Source organism: Muscardinus avellanarius (genome assembly GCF_963383645.1).
Source record: "Muscardinus avellanarius genome assembly, chromosome: 18".
Taxonomy (NCBI): domain Eukaryota; kingdom Metazoa; phylum Chordata; class Mammalia; order Rodentia; family Gliridae; genus Muscardinus; species Muscardinus avellanarius.
The window spans coordinates 27,972,178-27,998,775 of NC_137804.1; the positions used below are offsets into that span (position 1 = coordinate 27,972,178).

At 40.5% G+C, this 26,598-nt stretch overlaps 1 protein-coding gene across 1 annotated transcript in view; it reads right to left on the bottom strand.

The window, feature by feature from the left end:
• Nucleotides 1-26,598, bottom strand: part of CACNA2D3 (calcium voltage-gated channel auxiliary subunit alpha2delta 3) — a gene marked incomplete at both ends in the record, with an annotated part of 933,053 nt that overhangs the window by 308,781 nt on the left and 597,674 nt on the right. Inside the window, 2 exons of the mRNA XM_080715370.1 lie at nt 8,392-8,525; nt 21,215-21,293. Of these exons, the coding sequence (XP_080571496.1) occupies nt 8,392-8,525; nt 21,215-21,293 (213 nt within the window). The remainder of the gene's footprint in view (nt 1-8,391; nt 8,526-21,214; nt 21,294-26,598) is intronic.

Sequence of the window (26,598 nt, forward strand, 5' to 3'; positions counted from 1 at the left end):
TGAACAGATGAAGAAAATGTAATATATACACATAATGGAGGTGTGTGTGTGTGTGTGTGTGTGTGTGTGTGTGTGTGTGTGTGGTTCTGGGGATTGAACCAAGGGGCATTCTCTCTCTGAGATTGCCCTATTTTACCACCCCCATACCTATTTAGTTTTGCAGCAGTGTCTCACTTGTAAGACCTTAGTAAGGCCTCACAAAGAGGATCTTGCTAAGTTGCTGAGGCTGGCCAGGAACTTGCAATCATCATGACTCAGCCTCTGAATTACTGGTGGTACAAGCATTTGCCACCATGCCCAGTTCACAATGGAGCTTTATTCAGCTCTTAAGAACCCTAAAATTATGTCACTTGCAAAAAAGCAGATGGAAGGGGAGAACAACATATTAAGTGAGATAAAGCAGACTCAGAAAGTCAACAGTTATGTTTTCTGTCATATATCGAGCTGGGGAGAAAAAAGGGGGAGAAAAAAGATATCATGAAAATTGAAGTGAGACCACTGGACTAGAGTCAAGGGATCAAAAGGAAGGGGAAGGAGAGGGAAAGTGGAAGTACTGGGGAACGAAATTGGCAAATTATTTTACAGGAATTATAAATATATCACAATGAATTATACTACTATCTATATTTATAAAGTATCATTAAAAAATAAAAAAATAAGGACTCTAATACTTGTTAGCCCTCCCCGTGTCAGTTTTCTTTCATAGTTTCATCTCACCTCTCGGTATGAAGCTGTGAACTAAATAGGCCTATATACTATAGGCTTGATATGGACCCTGGAAGAGAGAGGATTTATAAACATCAAAGAAATCAGTTGCTAGTAGAGATCATCTTTGCTACCAGGTAAAGAGAGCCTGCCTAGAAATAAATCCAGCAAGAGTCAAGGAACAAATCAAAATAATACAGGATGAAAATCTTTCATACTCCATCCTGTTCTAAGAGTCAGTACATTCCCTTTTTGACTTTTGCAGCTTTGAGTTGGGAGTTGTCACTTGTAAAACAAGACTGGTGAACAATCCATTATGCTACCTGATTATCCAAGTTTAATGGTCTTACCCATGTCTATATGGAAGAGAATAGGGGCTGGTCATTCATTAGAGACCCTTGCAAATCACTGAACCCTAAAAGCAGAACCAACAATACTTGAAATTTAGAAATCTCTTGTCATGCTCATCCGTAAGCTTTTATACCAATTAACAATTGCCCACATACAGGCTTAGGACATATTTTCAGAAGAAAGCACTTTTATTCCATTAATTTGTAGCTTAATCACACCAATAGCAAGAAAACTAGTAGAAAGGTTGAGCTCCAAATGAGTGAAAAACTATTTAATAGAGAAAGCTAGCATGACACGAAAGAAGAAAATATTTGGATGGATATAAACAGTACCCCAAACCAGGAATGTATTCCTATTTTCAACATCAGCATCTCCTAGCCAAAAAATAATAATTATAATAGTAATCTATTTCAATAGAAATAAAGTACTGTAATATTTATAGTCTGTGCCAGAGTTATAATGACTGTGGGGCAGAAGTGAAGTGTCACAGCATGCTTCACATGCTTTTAACACGGTTTCTAAAGGCTCTGGAGGCTATTAAATTTAATGAACCCATCTGCTATGAAATAGAGGTCCCTACATAATCAGTTTCCTCCATGCCATGCAATGCAGATGGCATTATCTGTTCCACAGCCCAGCAGGACTGTTTATGTTTCTCTTTACGTGTGTCTTTTGTTTTGACAATTGGAACCTCTTTGATATGCAGTGGCATCTTGGGGGAAATACTGTAAATTCAGTTTCCTATCCCCAACAACTTCTCTGTGATGGCTTCAACTCCCTGAGTAATTGTTTTTAGGCGGTAAGAGGTTGGAGCTTAAAGCAATCACCCAAATGACTCCTAAATGGCCTAGGTGCTGTTCCTAGATGGGGAATGGAAACAAATGTGCAATTTATCAAATGCAAAGCATTCTCTCCAAGTTGGACTTAGTAGGGGGTGAGGAGGAAGGATACAGGTTCAATTTGCAAATGCAACTAAATTGATTTGAAAGTTCCTACAAATTGCATACTGAATTGCATTACCAGCAAATGGGAGGGGCAGGAAGGCTCGGTAATGAATTCTCATTATTTTAAATGGTCACATCCCCACTGTTTCTAGAAGATTTCTTTGCTTCCCTTCTGTGTAGCACTGTGGTCTGTGCAAACTCCCCTGGAGGCTTGATCAGGGTTGCTGATGCTGCTTTGGTTTAAAACAGCTTCACAGCAAGTTGGAGAAGCATTCCCAAGCTGACTGAGACCCAACTGCAAATACCAAGTCATTTGCTTACAAAATGGAACAAATTCCATTGTTAATGACTTTTTTTTTTTTTTTTGCTCGGCACCTAAGAGATAATGACTGTGCATGATTTGTATGCAGATGAGAAGGCTATGAATTTCAGAATTCTGGTGTTTGCTGTTTCTCAATTAATACATGAGATCTTATTAGATTAAACATAATTAATGTTGTTAACATTAATTCATTTATTTGGTCTTCACTACAAGAGCAAATTGAATAGAACAGCCAAGCCAGAAACAGAATATTTAATCAGACTGCTAGCAACAATCTGGAAGGATGGATGGGCCCTGAAAGGAAGCTTTGTCAGTTTGATTCTAGAATCAGCATTGGTCAAGTACAACTTTTGGCTCTGATGTGCAAGAATCCAAACTCAGCTCCTTTTCACAATTCTGCTTTTATGTTGAACTTATCCAGACCCAAAACAGTATGAATTGATATGTCACTCATTGAAAATGAAAAGCACTGTACCCACAGGTCCTTTTAATCTATCCATTTACATATTAAGCCAATTATATTTGTTGCTGCTAAATTTCCAACCATAAAAACCAATGAGTCAAGCAAGTAGGAATACCTTTTGCCTTCACTCAGATAACTAAGGAGAAAGAAGATTTAAGAACATATTGTGAAGGCCAGGCGTGGAGGCGCACGCTTGTAATCCCCGCGCTTGGGAGGCAGAGACAGGACGATGGCGCAGGTTCGAAGCCAGCCACGCGTGCTGGCTTAGGAGACCCTGTTTCTAAATAAAAATATAAAATAGATCTGGGAGTATAGCCTGGAGGTAGAAGGGCTTCCAGGAACCCCAGTACCACCAAAAAAAAAAAAAAGAACATATTGTGCAAACTTATGGGATCAGAATCTGAATTTATTAGACAATCCACAAATGCCTAATTTCTTAATATTTGGTAGAAATAAGTCAGCAGCAGCACAAGTCTTCTGATCCTGAAGGAGTTAAAGTCATTTTTAGACTATAAAATAATAAAGAGAAATAGACTCCTGGCAATATTAGGGGTGTGCAAAACTATTCTGAGGAAGAATATACACAGCTGCTCTAAACCTCTCTCTGAGAAGAGAGTTTTCATGAAGAGGTATGGTTACGTTTTTTTCTGGCATTATCTACCTCTCTGGACAAGAACATGTGGTCAGAAGCTGTTCTGTTAGGTAACATTTGAAAATGGCCACCCAAATTTCTGCCCCCAACAAGTACAATCTTATAAAGTCCCCTCTTCTTCAGTGCATGATGGTTACCACTCCTATGATTATAATACCCATCAGCTGACTTTGAGTTAGCTAAAAGAATGATTAGCCAGGGTAGGCCTGACCTAATGAAAGCAACCTTTAAGAGAAGATGAAGCATGAGAGAGGGATATTCTGGCCAGTTTAGAAGCAAACCAGTGATCATGTGGGGAGTAACTGCAGGCGACATATGAGAGTGGTCCCCAGTGAACCAGAAAATGGGACATGAGTCCCACAGCTGCAAAAATCTGAATTCTGCCAATAACCTGAATGAGCTTAGACAAGAAGTCTGAATTGCAGATGAGACCTGTAGTGTAGCTGATACTTAACTGCAGCCCCTTGAACTGAGGACTGAGCTACCCTGTGCTGAGACTCCTGGCCCTTGAGATAGCAAACTGTGTTATCTTACACCACCAAGTGTGTGATTTGTCACCTGGGAATGGAGAATAAGCCTAGATCTCTAGGTGAAGCTGAGCCACCTTACAGGAGTGGGTCAGGAATTCTAGCTGGGAATACCAATGACTCACACACCAGTTAGTGGTTATTCTGTGTCCAGGAAAGTCATTCTCCATTATGATCCCTCAAACTACCAAGAGACAGTGGACCAGGAAACAGAAACTAACCCAGCCACCCAGGTCCAAACATTATTTTACTTAAAAGTAAGCAAAGGTGATAGATTGCAGCAGAATATAAATATCATGTAAAGGCTTAACCAAAACCTGAGATTCAGAGGCATTTCTTCTGCAACTGCATGTCCAGAGAGGCCCCACACCACCTGCCTCGCCTCTTGCTGTCAAGGGTATTTAGTGGAAAAGTTTGAGAGGCATTAGGTTCTTTTTCTTTGTTAATTATTCCTACCCATGCACAGACCTATGTATGTTTAAAATTAAATGGATACAATAATTGATTCAAGTGATTAACATTATCTCAAACAAGACATCAAGTTAATAGAAAGCTCTATCCTCTTCATAGGCTTATGTTCGCCATGACCTGCAGGTTAAGTGACTCCAGCCAGGATACTACATATGTGTGATATTCCCTTTTCTGCAGGCTTACAATGTCCATCTGCTTCTCATTGGAGATGTTAATTTTGATGATCTGCTCACATGTTGTTAGGATTCTCCTACACTATAGGTACTTGACAGTGCAGATAGTATCTTCCTGTACTGTTCTGTTTTATTCCCTTCTTGACTAATCAAAAGTCTCTGGGAAAGCACTTTAAGACCATAGAAATCTCCTGTTCATCGTTACCATTTCCCCCAGGTTTACAACCCACTAGTAGCTTTTGCCCTAAACTAGTTTTTGCTGATTTTCCAACTCCATCCCTCCCTCCCTCCACTCACAGCAGTCAGTACCATGGTGTGTGCTACACTCATCCCACCCACTTCTTCATAATCCACTTTGTAGCCAGCCGTGGTGGCGCACGTTTGTAATCCCCGCGCTTGGGAGGCAGAAACAGGAGGATTGAGCTGGTATTCAATCCCAACACACAAAATAAAATTCACAATTGCTATATCCATATTACCACAAATGATACCAAAGCAGTTTTACTTTTATTTGTAATTTTTTTCTTCCTCCATTGACTGAGGAGTATATAGTGGAAGTATTGTTTTCAAATTTCAATATTGTGTATTACTACATGTTAATGATTAATTTGAAGGGTTGTTTTTCTTTTATTCACTTGAAGTTGTATTTGTTTGTTCCTGTTTCCATTCACTTTTAGTTTTTCCTTCATTTTTGCTGATCTAATTTTAATTGTTTAATACACAGAAGACACGTTTTCAGAAGTCAAAACTAGGCAGAAAGGCAGAGTGATGTCACTCTCCCCAATTCCTTCTCTTCTGCATTCCTCCCACTTCCTTTGACTTTTGATTTATCCTATCTGTGTTTCTGTGAAAATAAGCAGCTGCATGTGCAGCTTTTCATGCACTCTCCTGTCTTACACAAAAGGCAGCCCTGCTGTATTTCCTTTTGCACCAGTCATTCTGCTATCTGTATATCCTGGAAATCATTCTATGCCAGCTAACAGAGATGATTCTCATTCTTCTTCTTTTTTTTTTTTTTTGTGGGTCTGGGGGTGGAACCCAGGGGCATTTGACCTCCGAGCTACACCCCCTGCCCTATTTTTTATTCTTTATTTTGAAACCGGGTCTCACTGAGTTGCGGAGGGCCTCACTAAGTAGCTGAGGCTGTCCCCGAACCGCGATCCTCTGGTCTCAGCCTCCCGAATGCTGGGATTACAAGCGTGCGCCACCACGCCCGGCTATCATTCTTCTTCTTAACACTGACTTTATTAAAACCACTGAAACCATCCCATGGCTTATCCAAACAACCTCTTATATTTTAGTATTTAGATAATTTACAGTATTTTGAAATTACAAGCAAATTCTGCAGTGAACAACCCTATGCAGATGTATTTTTGTGTTGTTGGAGGTTCGTCTTCAAGGTTAATTCCAAGTGGGATTTTCTGGGGCAAAGAGTGAATGTGAATGCCCCATAGAGGCTGCCTCACTCCGCATTCCCCCACAGTGTGCAAAGCCCCCAGTTCTGCAGCCCCACACAGAGTGCATGGGGAAGCTTTGGATTTCTGCCACTCTTCTGGGTGAGAAATGCTATCTCACTACAGTATAAATTTAATTTTTCTTACCATGAACAAAATTACATGTTTCCATATATTTAAAAACAGTTTTATTATTTTTCATGAACTGTTAATATCTGTTGCTCATTATTTTCTATAGAAATTTGGAGGGGATATCCTTCAAATTTTAAAAGTTCTTTATATATTAGGATTGTTAATTTCTCATATGCGATGTAAATTCCAAATGTTTCTCCCTTTTCTCTGTATGATGTTTCTTCACTGGCAAAACTTTTTTTGTGTGTTTTTGCTTAAAAGTAGTCAATTTAATCTTTATTTCTCTTGTCTATTAATTTTAGACATTGTTAAAAAGCCCCTTCCTGAATCCAGGAAGAAATTTACCAAGATTTTCTTATAGTATTTGTATGGTTTCACTTTTTAAAACTTATAATTCCAATCCATTGGTATTTCTTTTTTGGATTTTCTGTGACTATTAGAGCTAACTTCATTTTTCTAACTGGCTACTTGGTTTTCACAAAGTCATTTATCGCAAAGTCCACTGAGGCTTGCTCATGTGAGATGCTGCCTTTATCCTAAGTCCCTATATGCATGTGGACTTATTCTGAGGCCTTTATGTTCTGTCTCTTTACGTTCTAACACCATAATGTTTCAATTTTAGAAACTCTATCCTTGTGCTTTTTTATACTGTTGAAGCAAATAAAATGACTGATCAAACTGATGTTTGAGGTTGGCTCACAAAACCACTGGGCGAGATTTGGTGGCTTCAGTACCATACGCCTCTTCCTCCTGACTTCTCTGCCTTAGTTAACCACATGTAAGAAGACATGACAATATTATAGTTGTTGCTCTTATGATTACTGGTCATACAAGACAAATACAAATGATGGCGCTTAGTATTATTTTTTCAGGTGTAAGAATCAAACTGGGATCAGATTTTCAAATTGATAAAAGCCCAAGGTCTCCAGAGTCATAAGCCTCAGCTCCATAGCCACCTATATCCAAGTGCCTTTCCCTGGGGAAAGGGCACCCCTTCTATTTTGGTACTGAAAATAGACCCAGGGATATAAAGGTATATCCCCAGCCTATTTTTATTATTGTTATAATAATAATAATAATTATTATTATTATTATTTTAAAACAGGGTCTTGTTAAGTTGGTAAGGTTCTCTCTAAGTTGCTGAGGCTGGCCTTGAACCTGTGATACTCCTGTCTCAGCCTCCCAAGTATTGGGATTATAGGTATGTGCCACCACATCTGTTAGGGTAGCTCTGCTTGACCAGGAGACAAGTTATTTTCTCTGTGGTCATACTGTATATGTTAAGGCTGAGAAGAGAAGATCTGCTATGGCCCGGGTGTCCCCCCAAAAGGTTCCCATACATCATCCCTGCTCTGTATTTGCCTGCAGCTACTAGAAATGCAGGAGGGAAGAATGTGGGAGCAGAGGGAGAGGAAATCTGGCCCTGGGCAGCCACAGAGACGGCTCTAGAGGACAGCTGCATCTGGGTTCCAGTGATTAATGTGATGTTAATCCCCACAAAAATGATGGCAGAGAGGTCTTAGGAGAACATTTCCAATCAGTAAGTGAACAACAGCACTCCCATCAGACTCATTATCACTATGAAAAATCACCCTGAAATAACACCAGCAACACAGAGCAAAGCACCTCCCGTGAAACTACTTCTACAGTGCAATCTTCAGTCCAAATTTGGCTTTCCAAGGACTGAAGTTCACTCAGTGCCCTTAAAACCGCCACTGAAGCATGTCCTCACTCGTACGTGGGAGGAAAATGCAGCCACAACATGTATAGTGGCTGCAGTTTGTTATGAGAGCCAAGGTGCAGTTACATTTCCAATCAAGACTTAAAAACCCATCACCAGGACCGTGTCTCATGTGTAGTGAGGACCGAGCATGACTGGAACAACTGCTTCACTGAAAGAATGTGAAAACAATGTGGAAAGAGGGAGAAAGGGAACTAGAGAAGACACAGCAAAAAGTAAATATATTTTAGCTGATCAGACACCTGTTGAAAGCCCATCCTACATGTGACATTTGCTACCAACCTTGCCTGCCAATGGCCACCAACACAAACCGAATATAAAATCAAGAAAAATGTTATTGAATCCCATAACTGAAGAAGAGTGATAGGATTGCTCATCTCTGGAACTAACAGAGGAAAACTCTCAAATGGGGGATGATGATAAACCCCAGCTGGTTCCCCGAGCCCGTGAACTCACAGTGCTGTCGATGTAAGCTTCAGTCCACACCACATCATGCTCCTGGTCGATCACCTTGGGTCTGCTAAGCACATGGAGGTATTCCATGACATTTTCCTGCACATCAGCCAAGGTAGAGATCTGGGTGAAAAATCCTGCCAGGAGCCAAGAGAGGACACAGTTAGTACCACACAGGAACGCCTGCTGTGGAGAGCACACCAGGGTGGGCTCTGTGCCCTCCAGCTCATAGTTGTCTGCTTTGTGAGTGTGTATGGTACTGGAGATTCACCCTAGGGCATTCTACCTTTTAGTCTCTAAGCTACACCCCAGCCCTATTTTATTTTATTCTCTATTTTGAAACCAGGTCTCACTAAGTTCTAAGGGCTCCACTAAGTTGCTGAGGTTGGCCGCAAATCTGTGATCCTCTTGTGCCAGTCTCCCAGGTCTAGGCATTATAGGTGTGTGCCACCATGCCTGGCTTCATTGATATTTTTGTAAGTGTTAGATCTCTACCACTATTTTTTTATAAGTAGTATGCTTATGTGATAGAATGCACTCAAGCAAAAGTAAAAAAATTAAATCAACTTGAAATCCACCTCCCAGAGAAATTCTCTGATAACTCTTTGGGAAATATATTCATTTACATATATGTATATATAACACACATATATAATTTATATATACACATATATGTAATTTATGTATGTGTATATGGAATATCTCACTATCTAATACATATGTAATCTTAAATATATATAAGTATATATTTATATATTTCCACAGATGAACTAGGGGCTGCTTTATATATCATTTTGTCATTTTTTTTACATCAGTGAACTTACTTCCAAGAGGAAAACTATAAGCTACATTGTTATAGTTAGATATAAAATGTCACCTATAGGGCTCATTTATTAATATTCAGGGTTTATACAGTTGAGTCATGAGGGCTGTAATCCCATCAGTAGATAAACCCATTGTGATGGATTTACCTGGGTGTGGCTGGAGAGGTGGATCCCTAGAGATGCAGCCCTGGGGCTCCTACATGGCTCCTACTTCCCCTACTCCCTCTCCTGCTTCTGGACTCTGTAATGCGAGGAGCAGGGCCCATGTGCTCTCCCACTCCCTACACCCCCCCTGCCATACTATGAGATCCTAAGTCCCCAGCCTCACATGGACTGAACCCTAAACCATAAGAAAATAAATCCTCTTTCCTCTAGGTTATGTGGCCAAATTTAAGATTATAGCTGCAAGAATGCTGGCCGGAACACAGGTCACTAAAGGCTAGCTCATGTTCATAATTTTAAGAATAACAGTTACGATTAATTTTTGAGTTGCTTATGAAATGCCACAACATTTGCTAAACATCAGATAATCATTGTCTCATTTATTCCTGACAGCAAGGATTACTGTGCCCATCTTCAGGCATAGAGTAGCAAATATAGAGAGTGAGCCCAGGCTTATGAGTCAGCTTCATAAGCTGGGTTGTGCCCTTTGTATGTTTGCAGATCAAATTCCAGCTTAAACCCTGAAAGGGGTCCAAAGACCCTGCCTTTGATATGCTGGGTAGACACAGTTTCTAATTCACAGAAAACTTTAGAAAAAAGCTATTCTTTGATGGATGATGATGCCCTTGATCTTGAGTGGCAGGTCCCTGATATGTTGTTATCTAATTTGGGGTCCTATGGGCTTTGCCATGGGCTAGAATGTTAGAAGGGAAAGGGGAACTGAGCACAGGCCTGAATCCCCAGAGGGGAGTCCTTCTTTCAAACATTTGCAGAACACTTTCCTGTTGCCTAGCACTGGAGGAGTGGGGCCCCTGACAGATTTGCGTGAACCATCAGAAAATAACACAATTGGCACAGATCTAGACAACATGGCAGGGACAGCCAATTAAACTTGGTTACCCTGGGCCAGGGCCACTGAGGCTGAAAGCTGAAGGTGGAGGAGTATGTCCAGCAAAGCAAGGGGGTTATGTGAAGACCCAAGATCAGAGAGGATGGGAGCCCTTCTAGGAACTTAAAATAGCTCAAAATGGCTGCAGCTGAGGAGTTGGCCTAACAGGGTGTGCTAAGATCAGAGAATGAACAGGGGACTGGCACAGCAGAGTTTGGGAAAGGGTTGAGGCTCACCCTAAAGGCAGGTGCTCGTGGAAGGGTCTTAAGCAGGGGAACACTGGAAGAACCCAGATTCATGTCATTTCTTCCAGCTGCTAAACAAGAGCCATAAGCTCATAAGCACTCCTACTTACCAAACACATGAGAGAGAAAGGGCTGTGTGTCTCTGAGGCCAGATCAGCCACAGCACTTGCTATAGCATTGATAGAATCTCTTTGTGTCTAAATTGAGGCTTGGATAAAGCAAACACCAGCCCTGCTGTTGTCCAAGAAGGGTCAGGACCCTCCCAGAGCATTTCTATACAAAGGCCAGCTGGTTTGAATTTGGTGTGCCAACCTCAAACAGGTTGGGACCATGTGGCTTCAGAGTTCCTGATGACAGCTCTGCATACTGCTAATTAGCATGCATTATCACTCCTGCCTGCCCATGCCCTGGGAAGCAGGGCCCCAAGATTCTATGAGTATATGCTCTAGGTAGGGACCCAGGGAAAGAAGGGCCTGTGAGTGCTTCCTTGGAGACCCCACAGTGCTCCTCTGTGGTCCCTCTTTTAATCATGGAGGGAAAGAGAGGTTTCAAAGAGGATTACTGCAGACAGGAAACATCCCACACCCACCCAGATCATCACTTCCTGCATGGTATATACATCTGTATTTGAATAAGAAAAAAATATTTTTTTCTCTTCTTTACTACGTAAACCTTTGGTTTCAGGTGAAGAGTCTCGACATGGAGGACAAGCTAAGCGGGGTGTTCTCCACGTTGGTAATAAGAAGAGATGGTTGGCTAGTTCTGGATGAGGGTGTTTAAATGAGTGCTTTGCATTGGAGAGCCATTCCTATATTTGGAATCCTATGCCAAGTACACTGTAAAACAGAATCTCTTGGAAGTTTGGAAGTTTGTCCTTTTTTTTTTTTTTTTCCTTCTTCTTCTTGTACTAGGATTGAACTCTGAGCTACACAACCGGTCTTTTTTATTTTGATACAGGGTCTTCATAAGTTATTGAAAGTCTCACTAAGTTGCTGAGGCTGACCTGGGATCCTCCTGTCTCAGTCCTCTAAGTACTGGGATTACTACAAGTTTGTCTTAATTGTCTCTCTTGTAGCATTTAATCCTCAAAGCCAACATTAAAAATGTCTAGTTTAACCGTGGTGTGGTGGCATATGCTTATAATCCCAGTACTTGAGAGGCTGAGACAGGATGATTGCAGGCTCATGGCCAGCTTCAGCAACTTAGTGAGGACTCTTTCAAAAAATAAAAGAATAAAATAGGGACAGGTACATACCTCAGAGGTAGAATGCCCCTGGGTTCCATCCCCAGTACACACACACACACACACACACACACACACACACACACACACAAATCTCTCTGGTTTAGGTTTTCAAAGCAGCACAAAGAAAGGAAATGAATATAAGAAGGATCAAAGAGACAGGCCATTAGCACAAGGAGAGAGTGAGAGAGCAAATAATCCAAATAATCTCACATTGGGAAGGAGACTGACCTGAGAAATCATCCTTACCCAAATTCCTAGATCATAACTGAAGTTCTGGAAAGCTACAAAAAGCAGTCTTTCCAGAGCTATAAGCCCAGAGTACACCTGACTCCTCCACAGGGATTACAAACTTGTGAATTCAAAGCCAGCTCTCAATTTCCTTCACTAGGTCTCTTCCATCCCAGTTGGTCTTACCCAGGTGGCACCACTGCACAGTTAGGATAAGAGCATACAAATTATCCCCGATGTCCACCATTTCCTCACCCTGCTCATATCTCCTTCACCAGCATGTTTCTTGGGTCCTGTCTCTGAAATAAAACTAACATTTGTTTCCCTCTCTCTACTACCTTCACCTTTTTCAAATTCCATCACATCTCGCCAAGAGGACAGCAACAGTCTCCCCAGCAGTGCTTCTCATTTTGGTCCTTCACTGTGGGGAGGGATGGATGATCTATAGGTTTAGAGTAGACCATTGCCTCTCTGGTTATAACCCCACAATAAGCTTTTATTTTGAGTTAGTATAAAGTCTAAACATATTACTTTGACCTCTATTATTCTTGACCTCCATTATCCTCCTGCCCTGGACTTGGCCCCTGGGCGCCTCATTCTCCTGACCTCCTCCTGCCCACTGTTTCAGACGTCTTTCTCCTCCTCTCCTATGCTGAGCTAATTTCCCACTCAGGGCCTTTGCGCTTGCTGTATCTGCTGTCTGGAACAGCCCTCATTCAGTTATTCCAAAGATGGCTTCTTCTTAGCATGGAGGGATTAGTCCTTCCTGTCCAGTCTGAACTCACTCCCTCACTCTAGATTCACCCTGCTTCAGCTTCTTCAAAACAGTCACCCAGCAGGATGTTTATTTGCTTGCTTCCTATATTCTCAGTCACTGAAAATGTTAGGAACAGTTGGTGATTGTCCTGTGGGGAGCAGTGTTCCCACCCAGCATGGGGAGTGTGTGGCTATGTGGGACTATTTTGGTTTCTTTGGTGGTACTGGAAACCTTTCTACCTCCAGGCTACACTCTCAGACCTATTATATATATATATATATATATATATATATATATATATATATATATATATGTATGTATATATATATATATATATTTTTTTTTTAATTTGGAATCAGGGTCTCTTAAACAAGCGAGGCTGGCTTCGAACCTGCGCGATCCTCCTGTCTCCGCCTCCCAAGTGTGGGGATTACAAGCGTGTGCGCCACCACGCCTGGCTATGTGGGACTCTTAACAATGCAGGATCCATTAACAAGGTCTTTCTGGAATTCACCTTGCCCTTTTGCACTTTTGCCTCAGGACAGACAAACTCAAATGATCATTTTGTAGGAGAGAAAGAGAAGCTCAGTAATTTGTCCCAGATCAAATATAATCCAGGTTCCTTCGATGCCAAAACCTTTGTTCTCTACCACTGATGCCACTGTCTCTTCCTAGGAAAGGAGAGGCTGCTGAGAGCTCTTCTCTCTACTGGAATATTTGTGTATTGGGAAAAGTTGAGGGTGGGTCTGGGGAAACACAATTGTCCTCTGGGGTTTCCAGCGATATGCAATAATTAGCAGCAAAGGTCTACTCCAGATTCAGGACCAAGACCATGCATATAAACATATAAAAGGTAAGAAAATCTGAAATTATAAAACATTAATAACATATGCTGTATAGCTTAACACAAACTTGATCCTGACTAGTTAAAATTTAAAACCTTTCTGAAAGAGACCTTTTTTGTTTCTAAATGTTTTCATATACGTTTTACTTAACAAATGTATGGATTTAGTTAGCAGATGATGGATAATAGGAAGTTGCTGAGGGCTGGAATCTTTGGCTGTAACCATAGACACTTCCCTTCTTTTTGCTCTGTATCCTCTGAGCTGGCCACTTTCCTCCTTTTTAATGTTAAATTGTAGCTCTTGAATGTTTATTCTCTTTTCCAGTGTGCCTTTTTGGACTTCATATATCAATGTAAGAAAACAGAATCAGCACTCATTCGGTAATTACCGAGGAGTAATTAATGCTGAAATTAGCCACCTATTACAAATGGCCCACTCATTTTTCTATATAGCAGCAATTTATTTACCTTATTCCCTTGCAGAGTTCCTTCTGTGAACTCTGGATTACAACTGCTCTGTGTGATAAACCATATGTAGCCTGATGCTTTGTGTTCCGGAGACATTACCACCCTGACTTTGGTATTTCCTCAAGAGTCCCCTGTTTAAAAGTTTCCTTGGCATGAGACAGTCCACTGACACATCATTCAATACTCCACTTTGCAATGAGACCAGATCGAAGGTCTTCTGGAGTCCATCTTCAGTGAGTAGACCCTGCTTTCTGGCTTATGTAAGGAGGCCCTTCTCCACCATTTTGTCATGGGTACGTCTCTTTTGAATGTTTCCAAAGACTCTTCCAACTCATAAATAAGGTAGGATGAAAACCAGAGAACCTGTGTCCAGGTCTCAGCCTTCTCAGGTTCCCGAAGTAGGAATGAGATCCACGGGGGCAGGGAAGTGGAGGGCAGGACTTGGCCAGTTTGCGTCCCCTATAGCATTCTTACAAGACTTTCAGTATTGCCCATCTTCTTCTGCCATATCAAGCACACACACGTGACTAAAAGCCATTTATTAAAGTACAAATATGTACAAATTTTAAATAGCTTTCTATCTTCTTATATGTTTGAATGTCACAACAAGTGGCTTGTAGGGGCCTCTTCACAAGCAAGAGGCCTGAAACCCAAAAAGCATCTGTCCCTGGGGTTGTAAGAATTGACCATGAAGAGACTGACAACCAGGGACCAGAACTCTGTGGTATTGGTCGTAGAAAAATGAGGCTATGGGAATCAATTTGAGACTGATTTGGGCACAAGCCTTTTTCTGTGAATATTGCTATACTTGACTCTCTACTTCCACTTTAGAAATAAAAATAATAACCAATCTAAAAGTGCACTCTAGGGAGCTAGTGATGATGGCAAGGTGGCGCATCTGCAGCTCTGTGACTATACCTCCGCTGCATCTTGTCATATCTTCTAACTGGCTTCATCTTATCTTTGAGCCTTAATGACCACAATTGGAACTGGACCACACAGTGATGGAATCCAAAGCAGTGCCAATTCTAGAACACAGGGGCTGGTTATAAATCCCAGTTCTGTTCTTTATTAGCTATGACATGTCAAAGTGCTTTCACATCTGCGAGTTTCTTTTCCAAGATTATCTCTAATTATGGAAGACACCTGAGAGTCCCCTGTGAATCGTAACTTTCTCTCCCTAAAGAGAAGCAACCTCACATTCTGGTGCAGAGTTCAGGCTGAGGGTTTGGGTCACCTAGGCCTGAATCCTTATTCTGCCATCTGCTAGTTGCTAACCTGGAGCAAAGTGCTAGTTTTCTGAAGCCTTGGTTTCCTCCTCTGAAAATAAAGATAATTATAACACATACTACATAGAGTTTTGACAAAAACCTACAGAGATATGATACAATCCAGGTGCAGTGGCACACACCTATAATCCTAGTACTTGGAAGGTTGAGACAAGAGGATTGCAGGTTCAAGACCAGAACCAGTAAAATAGCAAGAACTTGTTTCAAAATAAAATGGGCTTGGGGTATAGCTCAGTGGTAGAATTCCCTGGGTTCAATCCTCAGTGCCATACACACACACACAAAGAGGTATGACACAAAAACACTTTGTACCCATTCTGGTACACAGAAAGCAGGTCATCATCATCTTTATTTGCCATTACCAATAGCACCAGAATCACCATCTCCATTACATTCAAAACCTCATTTCTAAAGAACATATACAAAGAACTACACAAAGGTATCTGAATGATTGCTATTTTTTGCCTTCTTTCACCTATCCTAAAACAGCAAAATGTTTTAACTGACAACTTTCTCCTTCCCTCGCCTATATCCATTCTTGCCTTATAAATCTGAAGCTATCTTTTAGGGAAAATAATACTTGGGAATGTATAGCGAGACTAGTATTTTTTATCGGAAAAAGGTCAGGGGCCTAAACTTCCAAAGAGGGCTCAGACCCTCAGACTACCAGTTCTATTTCAAATAAGGAAAGAATGATCCTTAACCCATCAAAAAGAGATAAATAAGCTTAAGCAGACAGCGAGAAGAGATGTATGTGGCTTTTCTATTGGACTTAACGATGACTGATTGGTTGAGAACCCAAACACGAAGCACCTTCTTTATTTGCACAGCTGGAAAGCACTCCATTGACTGATTTTTTTTTTTTTTAAAGAAGAAGAATTAGCCAGTGCTTATTTAAAGTCTTGGCACACAGAACATTAGAGGAGGTCATCATAGCTTAACAGAATCTCTGGGCTAGCCAGCCTCTCTTCTGTTTTCACAGTTTGCTTGTCTAAGCAGTGATGTCGATGCAGCACTTTAAATTCTACAAAAAATTCTATAGTGGCAGAGATCGTTTTAATGTACTTAAAACAGCATGCTGCTTTGCCTCATTAGGGCTGGTTCCCTTTAGATAGGACCTATTTAATGCATAAAATGAAACAAATGAATGAGCTCCAGACTTCTCTATATTTTGCTAGTAGATTGGAGGAGAAAGAGAACTCTGTAAAGCACTATGAGTACCCCCTGATATTCATTTCTCCATTTCCACAGTAAAGTTGTCTGAGCACCACTAGCTGAGAACTGTTTCCATGGCTACCACAGTTCCAAGAAAGAACTTCTGCATAGATGGCAGATCTTGGACCACTGACCCAGGAATGACATGATGGCCCTACCAATTTTGCTTCTTTTCAGGGTCACTTCGTGGTCAGGCTGCTCCCAGTCAATAGGCTTCTCTTTGGTCTCTCCCTGGATCTACTCTAGTCCCTAAATGTTGATACTTCATTTCACCGAAGAGGTTGGCCACGTTGGGAAAAAGATATGCAAAAGGGCAGAGCTTTAGACCTCATGTCACTTGAGATGATAAATGTTATGCTGCCACCATACTATAACAATCTGAGACTATAAACAATGATTTAATTAATGACCTTAGACGGATCCTTGCTCACTGATGTTACGTCAATGAAAACCCCATAGCTAACGCAATGTGAAGCCAATGTTTACCAGGGCACAGATGACTGGAACCAAACATTTTGATGGCAACTGCTATTTTGAAGAGAAACAAACAATGCCATTCTAGTTACAAAGCCCTTTAGAATACCAAGGAAAGTGAAGCTCTAGAGAGGGACTGACTCTGGTAGGGAGGGAAATAACTGGATTTGAACTAGAAGAAGAAATGGGGTGTGGAATCCAATAGCCTGTTCAGTCAAGCAGCTACCACTACCTCCTTGGATTTTCCGAGTTGCTGTACCCAGAATTTATAAAGTTGACTAAATTTTCTTCAAAAGAATGATTCAAAGATTCTCATAAACAATAACTGAAACTGAATTATGGTACAATATTAGTTGATTAAGACAAGACTTCAATTCAAGTAATTTTCATCAGCTTGACACAGACAGTGGTGAAAGCAATCGCCCATGACTAAATGAATGCTAGCTGATGGGAAGAATGAGAATCTGCTGTGGCAGAAATAACAACATTTTTTTTAAAAAATTAAAAAATGGAAAGGAACATTTTTAAAGAGCACAGAATAAAGGAAAAAATGGGAAAAGTGTAACTTGCTCAAGGTTTTCAAGTGCCAGAAAATTTCCAAAACTTACAGAAGGCTCTCTTCACTCAGAAGAACTATGGGATCTACTTTGTCTCCTTCTCTTACGGCTGTGTTCCTCCTATTATCTCCTCCTGAAATGAAGCTGAACTCGCTACTTGGAGAAAAGCAGAATGACCCACAGAATGACCTTTTCATTCAGCAAGCCAACCACTTGGCTGAAATAATTGTAAAAGGTGTTATTTCAGAGTTTTGGGGAAATATTAAATAACTTATTTGCAACTCTTTATTTTACAGATGGAGAAATTGAAACTTGCTTAAAAGACTGTTCCAAATAAAACCAAGAAAAGGAAAGGATGGCCACAGATAGCTCATCTGGCTCTGCACCTGCTCTCTGAGAGCTTCCCCCATACCCCACTCATACAGTTCCTCAAGCACATGTTTCTTCTCTGTGGAGTCGCCCTGAACACACCCAAGTAGAACTTTGTGACATACTCTTTTTTGAGGGCAAGGTAAAAGGAGTTGAAGTTGGAATTTAAATTTGCTAGTGAGTCTCAACTGAAGAAGATATCAGGTCTTCTTTCCAGTATCATGTCTAGCTCACACATGTGATGGGTGATTAGGCATGCACAGTGTAGGGTAACCATTTCTGGCTGTGCACATGCTCATGTATGGTCTATCTACAGGAAAGAAGAATGTCAATGTCTGAAGAGAAAAAAATAAAGAAGGAAATGGAAAAAAATACATCTCTCTGGTCCTTCACGAGACCCCAGCTTCACTTACTACTCAGGGTGATGAGTCACTCCATTCTCTTTCCAAAACATTCTTTTAATTGCAAGGAGCAATTTTGGTTACTTGGAACTGAAATAACTTTTTTAAGTCCCCAAAACTGGAGCAGAGGCCTTCAAACCTTTCAATGTGTCCTCTTTCATCTGCAAAAGTTCAAAATTTAAAACTTGAAGGATAAAGGATGGCTCAGGAAGACAGTTCGAGAACAGATTCCCTAAATCCATTAGTACCAACTACTGTACAACAGAACATATTTTCCCTTATTAGTATCAATAATTAAGTTACTTAATTTTCAGACATAAAAGGAGCACCTTTTCTGAGTTAGGTATGAGTCTGGGCTCTGTCAGAGGACTCAAGATGAAGTCAGTTAAAAGCTTCTTTCATGGAGCCTCTAGTCTCAGAAGGAAGATACAATGGGGCCACAGGTCATAAAGCAGAAGGGAATAACTGGAGACAATTACTGCCAGACACCAAGCCACCAGCTTTACTTGAGGGGCCTCATTCCATGCCTACAACACGCATCCCAGTCAGGCATCATCACTACTTTGGTAATTTGCACACAGTTGGTAGAGGGGGAGACTGGATTCAAATTGCAAAACTTTGGACTCTACTGCCTATTTGCCCATCATGCTTTGTCTTCTTGGTTGAGTAGAAAATGGAAACAATTCCTTACTAGATTGGGAGGCTCTGTTCTGTCCTCAGAGCATTGTTTCTGACACAGTAGGAAATGAAAAAAAGTCCTTATTAGATTGGGAGGCTCTGTTCTGTCCTCAGAGCATTGTTTCTGACACTCCATAAGAGATCAGTAATCAATTAACCATATGAATATAAACATCTATTACTGATTGTTGAGTGGTTATGATCAGCATTGAATTGTGCATTTAATAAGTAGCATTTCATTTATTCTCATACTCACTAAGAAGCAAAGGAAGAACAGAATATAAAATTTTAGTCAAACCAAGGGAATAATAAAATAATAAAGAGATCTACTGCATAACATAGAGACTATAACTAATAATAATATATTGTAAACTTGAAAATTGCTGAGAATAAATTTTAAGTGTTCTCACCACAAACAAATGATAGTTATAGAAGATGACACATATGTTAGTTACATTGATTTATCCATTCCACAACGTATGCACATTTCAATTTTTATTTTTGTGGTACTGGGGATTGAATACAAGAGTTTTTTCTCTCTGAACTATACCTCAGCTTTTTATTTATTTTTTGTGATACTAGGGATTGAAGCCAGGGGCATTCTACCTCTGAGTTACACCCCCAGCCCTAATTTAAATTTATTTGAAACAGGGTCTCGCTAGGTTGATAAGAGTCTCACTATTTTCTGAGTATGTCTTCAAATATTCTCCCATCCTGGATTACAGGAATGCACCACCATACCCGGCTTTAGCCTTTTTATTTTGAAACAAGGTCTAAGTTACTGCATGGTGGCTTGAACCTGAACTCCCCCTGTCTCAGCCTTTTAAGTACTGGGATCATAAGTGTGTGCTATCACACCTGGCTCCACAATATATACATATTTTATTTTATTTGGAAACAGGGTCTCACTCAGGTGCTGAAAGCCTCACTAAGTAGCTGAGGATGGTTTTGAACCTGCATGATCCTCTTGTCTCAGGTTCCCAGGTACTGGGATTATAAGTGTGTGCCACCACACCCGGCTTGTATACTTATTTCAAACTATCATGTTGTATACCATAAATACATACAAATTTTGTCAGCTCAGAAAAATCAAAGTAGTAACTATTATTACCATCCCATTTTGAATGAGAGCACTGAGGTATGTTATTCACGAAGGTAGTTTTGCCATAGGAATATATTAAGCCGGGAATCTGAATGGCTTGACACAAATGTTTATTTGTCATGCATACTGGCTATTCCACATGAGCAGGCAGATACAGTGGCTAGAGAGAAAGGCATTTGATCCATGTGACCACAGGGGCCCAGGCTAGTGAAGCCTTCTAAATCTCATGGCTATTCTGTCTGGAACACGAAACTTCAGAGTTTACAGCAGCAGCAGAACAGAGCACAGACACTTTTTGCCAGGCTTAAATGATTCAGCCCAGGACTGAATCATTTAAGTCCAACCTGACTCTGGTTGGTCTTCCTATTACCTACTGCACAGAAACAGTCTGGACCCACTTAACTACCATGGGCCTGAGAAAACACATAGATATTTGGTGCATGGTGAGTGTCTCTGCCACCGTCACATTCCCATTATTACTCAACTACTCATCAGCAGAAGGAATATACTTAACCACTCTACTTGACTATATCCTCAAAATTTACAAACACAGCTTGGGAGAAGTTGTTAATAATTAGAAACACCCAGACCGCAGGATTTTAGCATGCACAGCCTCCTTATATATTCTCATTTCGATGTGGAAGATAGAGGATCTCATAGAGGAGGGAAGTAGAATAGTAGTTATTAGAGGTCTTGAAAGGTAGAAGAGTGATACAGAAAGTTTGTTTAACAGGCTCAAAAATATAACCACAGAAGTAGATTGTTTTAGTGTTGGGTATCACAGTAGAGTGACTATACTTAATTCATTATATATTTTAAAACAGTAGGAGAGAGGGTTTTGAATGCCCCCCTAAATAAGTGATTAATATTTGAAGTAAAGGATATGCTAATTATTCTGATTCAATCACTCCACATTGGGAATATGTACCTAAATATCATACTGTACCCTATGAATATGTACACTTATTGTTAATTACAAATAAACAGCAGCCTTTTCTTAGAGCGCTCTACCTTCTTGTATCTGCTACTATACTATACTTCCAAGGGGCAGTGTCCAGAGCACACTGGGGAGACCCACCTTTGTTGGCACAGGCCATCCACTTGAGATTATCTGCAAAAGCAGCTTCTCGTCCAATGAGGTAGGTAAAGATGCGAACCTGCAGGGAAGACAAAGGAGACAAACACGGGTGAGCGGTGCGCTCGCCTTGCCCTGCCGCATGCATCAGATGCTTGCCTGGCACACATGTGGCTTACCTCTTTCATGTTCCATGCCTCCCATCTGTAGGAACATATTTAAGACATTTGAAGTACAGTCAGCTAGAAATATATTCAGAGCTGGGGCCTTTGATCTTTTAAGCCATATGGCACTGGTGGTAGTTGTTTTTCAGTGACTTGAAACGAGACACTGGCAGCACCAGGGACCTGGGCTTGGTCCACATATGGACAAGGAAGAGCCAGGTCTGGATCAAATCCCCAGCCACTTTCCTCATTCCCACAGGAAACTCTGGGGAATAAAAGGCCACTGAAAGATCCTTGATGCTTCCCTTCAATGGAGAACAAGGCCGCAGACACTCCCTTACTACCTGTGGTGCCTGGCCTGATTCTAGAAGGTAATTAACTGGGACAAGAGTCACAGTCTGGCCAGGAGGCTGACAGGGATTCTCTCTAGTCTCCCTAGCTTTTGGCTCCCAAATAAGAGAAGACACATGTAAAAACTTAGCTCTCATTTTCATGTTCTATTGCTTTCTTCTTCTACTCCCCTTCACAGTGTGTGTGTGTGTGTGTGTGTGTGTGTGTGTGTGTGTGTGTGTGTGTAGGATACAAACCTTTGGAAAAAAACACTGCCCACTTCCCTAAGTAGTACTTGATGGCTAGCTGGAGGAAAAATAAATAAATAAAAGTGTTAAAACCCTTTCATTCAAAGTTAAAATGATATGCTTTTATCATTTAACACATCATTGTCCAGACAAATTGCTTTCTTTTGACAGGCCAGGTACAGCTCTTAGGCCACTTATTTGTAACCAAGATCAACAAAGACTTTGTAATAGAGAAGGATGCCCAACACCCCAGGCCTTGCAGCTGATGGTTCGTGTGTGTGTGTGTGTGTGTGTGTGTGTGTGTGTGTGTGTGTTACTGGGGGTGGAACCCAAAGACTTTCTACCTCTTGGCTATACTCCAAGCCCTATTTTATATTTTATTTGTAAACAGAGTCTCACTAAGTTGCTGAAAGCCTCACTAAGTAGCTGAGGCTGGCTTCGAACCTACACTATCCTCCTGTCTCAGCCTCCCAAGTGTGGGGATTACAAGCGTGCGCCACCACACCCGGCTCTGATGGTTCTTAGTCAGTCAGCCTGATGGGTCCAGTACCACTGCTTCTTGTTCAGTGTTGCTATTACTGTTGGTGCTAACTAGTTAGTTCTGGGAGGCTCATCTCCATGTGACTATATTTTTATAGAGGGAGAAAAGAGGATATATCTCCACCTGGCTAGATCCTTATGAAGTACAGTACTTGGAACATTACAACTCAATATATGAATAAATAAAAATAAATGAAATCTTACAGAGGATTTTAAAATGGAAGCTCTCATTTTAATTATGAATAGCCTCTAATCTGGCATCATGACATGAAAGCTGGTTTTTTGGTGATGGTTTGCTTCTAACTTAAGGAGATGTTTAAATAAATGCTCATAATTATGATGCAAGCTCAGTCTGTCTTCTTCTGTGTCTAATCAAACAGTCACTTCATTGGCCATAGTTTTTGCAAGGGGGCTTCCTGACTGTACAGGCAGGTGCTGGATCTGCCTATCTGCACTCCTCCAGACTTTTTCCACATCATTCCTACTAGAGTCACATTTGGGATCAAGAGTGTGATTTTTTAGATTTTGATATTTTTGCAGTACTAGAAGTTGAACCATGGGACATTCTGTCTCTGAGCTACACCCTCAGGTCTTTTTACTTTGAAACAGGGTCGTACTAAGTTGCTGCAGGTCTTGTTACGTTACTGAGACTGGCTTTGAGTCTGTGATCCTCTTGTCTCAGCCTCTCAAGTACCAAGTACTGGGATTATAGGTGTGCACTACCACCCTGAAAGGTATAGGTGTGTGTGTGTGTGTGTGTGTGTGTGTGTGTGTGTGTGTATGTGTGTGTTTAATTAGGACATTCTGTCTTCTCGTGGGAAAATTAATAAGTAAAGATTAAGCCTCAAATGGACAAAAAGAGTTACTTATCATGGACCACTCCTAGAAAGAATGGCTCTCACTATTCACTTTCCCTGCCTGGCTACCATCTCTATCCAGCTAAGCATCTCTGATAAAGGGGAAAACAGTAAAGCGATTTTCTTAGTTTTATCAAGGTTTTCTTAGTTTTATAATGAGAGAGGTCTTTGGAGACCTTAGTATCACTCAGGGATCTCCTCTCTACCTCTTAGAGATGCTTGATTCTATTACAGTAGACAATCCCAACCAGTTCCAAGACCTGGGGCCAGCACACATGGGAGACAGGACTGGAGTCTATTCTCTTGAGAGCAGACCCACACTTTTCCATAAGTCTTTGTATTTTACTTCATAGTTTCCAGTTCTTTAAAGGGAAAACAGTAGACTGATTAAAAAAAAAAACTTGCATTCTCATTGGCTTTTGGCCAAGCAAGACAGCACAAGAGATAGCTCTTACGAAACATCCATGAGTCTATCTTTGTAGGCAAAGACCCAAGATAATGCAGCCCATTTGTTTTGAGTAAAGGTAGCCGAGTGTGTCAGTTTCCTCTGCTGTCCAGATGAAGAACCTTAGTGTAAACCAAGTTCTCTCTTGGAGGCACAACTAAAACCCCAGAATAAAGCTTTGACTCACTGGCAAAACTCCTACAATTCCTGATTTAAAAGATGGCAACTTATTTGGAAAACTGGCAAGACTGCGCCAAGCTTCAGATATCAGACACGATTGCTCAAGAATGACTATGCTAACAACAAGCAAATAATGAAAACCAGCACCAGGACCCCCTATCATCACCACCACCATAGCTTCTACAATTACTACCATCCCTCAGTCAGGTACCAGGCTCAAGGGTTTATAGGCATTATATTTAATTTTTTTGTTTGAATTTTTATTTATTGTTTAGTAAAGAAAATCAGAATCATGCTTGATATTTCCACTTGTGTCCATTTCTTGGGTTTCAGCGGATGACCTTCTTAATTAATTAGAATGGTCATTGGGATGTCTTATTTCATCTCCGCCAATAAAATAATCATAATCAAACAGTACCATGTTCATGTCTTGTATTTTTCACAATAACTCCATTCAACTGAACACAAAAGTGTACTTTAAAAACTGTAAAGTATAAACTATTTTGGAGAGCAATTTAACAATGCCTTTAATATTTTATATTTCTAATTTCTTTTTGTTGGGGAGAGAGGAGGGATGGGAGATTGAACCCGGGGCACTCTACCACTGATCTACATAGCCAGGCCATTTTGGATTTTAAGCAGGGTCTCACTAAATTGTCCATGCTGTCCTAAAACTTGCTATTCTCCTGTCTCAGCCTCATGAGTCAATGGGATCACAGGTGGATGCTACCATGCCTAGCTATATTTGTAATTTTTTAAACCTAGTAATTCTACTTCTTGGAATTTATGTTATGGACATGATTACTAATGATGGATACTAATAGGCAACAATATGACACAAAATGGTAGGAATTTTGAAAAACTCACGTCTCTGACTGCGCTGTTTCATATTTAGATATTTGTGCAAATACACAATAATAAAAGTAAAAAGATGTTCATCTTCATTTATTTTAATTGTCAATATTTAAATCCTAAATGTTTTTTGACAGGCTAAAAAGGTGTGGTAGATTTATGTCGTGGAATACCATGTAACTATGTACTCATCCAGTATGAATTGGTAATAGGAAAAAGACCAGTTTCAAGAAATCATGTTGTATAGAATCCTACTTTTTCTAAAAGGTGGGTCAAATGAGATAAGAAATATTTTGGAAATCAATTTAACAACTTTAATATTTTATAATTGTATTTGGAGGGTACTGGAGATTGAAACTGGGGCACTCTATCATTAAGCTACATATCTAGTCGTTTTTAATTTTGAGACAGTATCTCGCTAAGTTCCCTAAGGTGCTCTCAAACATGCTAACCTCCTACCTTAGCCTAATGAGTGGCTGAGATTACAGGTGTGTCCTACAATATGTATAATATTTCATATTTTGCTCTCATATTTAAGCTCATTTTAAGTGAATAGGAAGTAATGACCCTGTGATTTCCCAAATAATTCTGTAAGAATAGAGGGCAAATAAATGTAGCAGTGAAAATGGAACACAGAAAGAGATAGAGGCAAAGTCTTTCCTGGCCTTGCATATTCCAGAGACTGTAAACCTCTATGAGTATTACACATTTCCCCTTGTTTCCCTCACTAACACACTCTGTAACCAATAGATTTTATTGCCAACAATTGAGGTGTCCCCTAAGAATTTTCACCAAAACAACTTTCTAATTCACCTTGAGCCCTACTGCTTTTCTCATGTGGCCAGAAGCCGTAACAAAGATAGATCAGGGTAGTCCCTGAAAGCCAGGTGATCAGTACTGACAGTGATGGGTGAGAGCCATAGCCCAGTTCAAGCCAGACAGTCATCAGGATCCCCCAATGCACTCAAGAAAGCTAGGCCTTCTGTTCCTCATCCAGAGCCGCAGAAGGTACTGCTCCCATTAACGCAACCCAAAGGCAGGGGTAAAAAGCTGCTTCAATCTGTTAGTTCATTTTTATTTCTCACTAGAGTTTGGATGGGCTTTCAATGCTCTACAAATCTAATTAAGCATAATAACATGTTCAGATGTAGACTTCCAAAGTTCAAAGTCACTTACTTTAATCTACTTAGTATAAAATTTCCCAAAGGAAATAAACAAAAACCTCAATCTAGTTTTTCAAAAAAGAAAAAGTAAAATCACCAAAAAAAAAAAAAAAAACAGATTATGCTTCGTACTCATGTAGATGCAATCCCCACCAGAAACTTAGAGGGTACCGTGCCTCCTTACCTTGAATGAATATAGATAGGACAAGTTTGCCACATTAGCTGATGAATTCATCAATTTGAGCTGATGAAATTGCAGCCATTAACATGGGCATAGGGAAAGGGATAGGAGTAGGATCATAACAGAGCACCTGTACAGCCAGAGAAGAGGCTGCTGTGACCACAGGGCTGCCTTTCAGCAGCTGGGAAGGGGAGGTAGCCAGCGAAGGGAGGAGTCATTAGTTCAACATCTGTCACATGTCCTATGAGCACCTACTATACAGAAAGGATCGTTCCATGAGTACAACACAAGCTTTGTCTTCATGGACTTTACATGTTCTTGGGAGTGAAATAGGAATGAATGGCAAATTCATGTGCAATGTTCATTTGTAGTATTGAAGGATTATGAAGACCACAAATACAGGTAAAAATGGTGGAGTGTGTGTTGG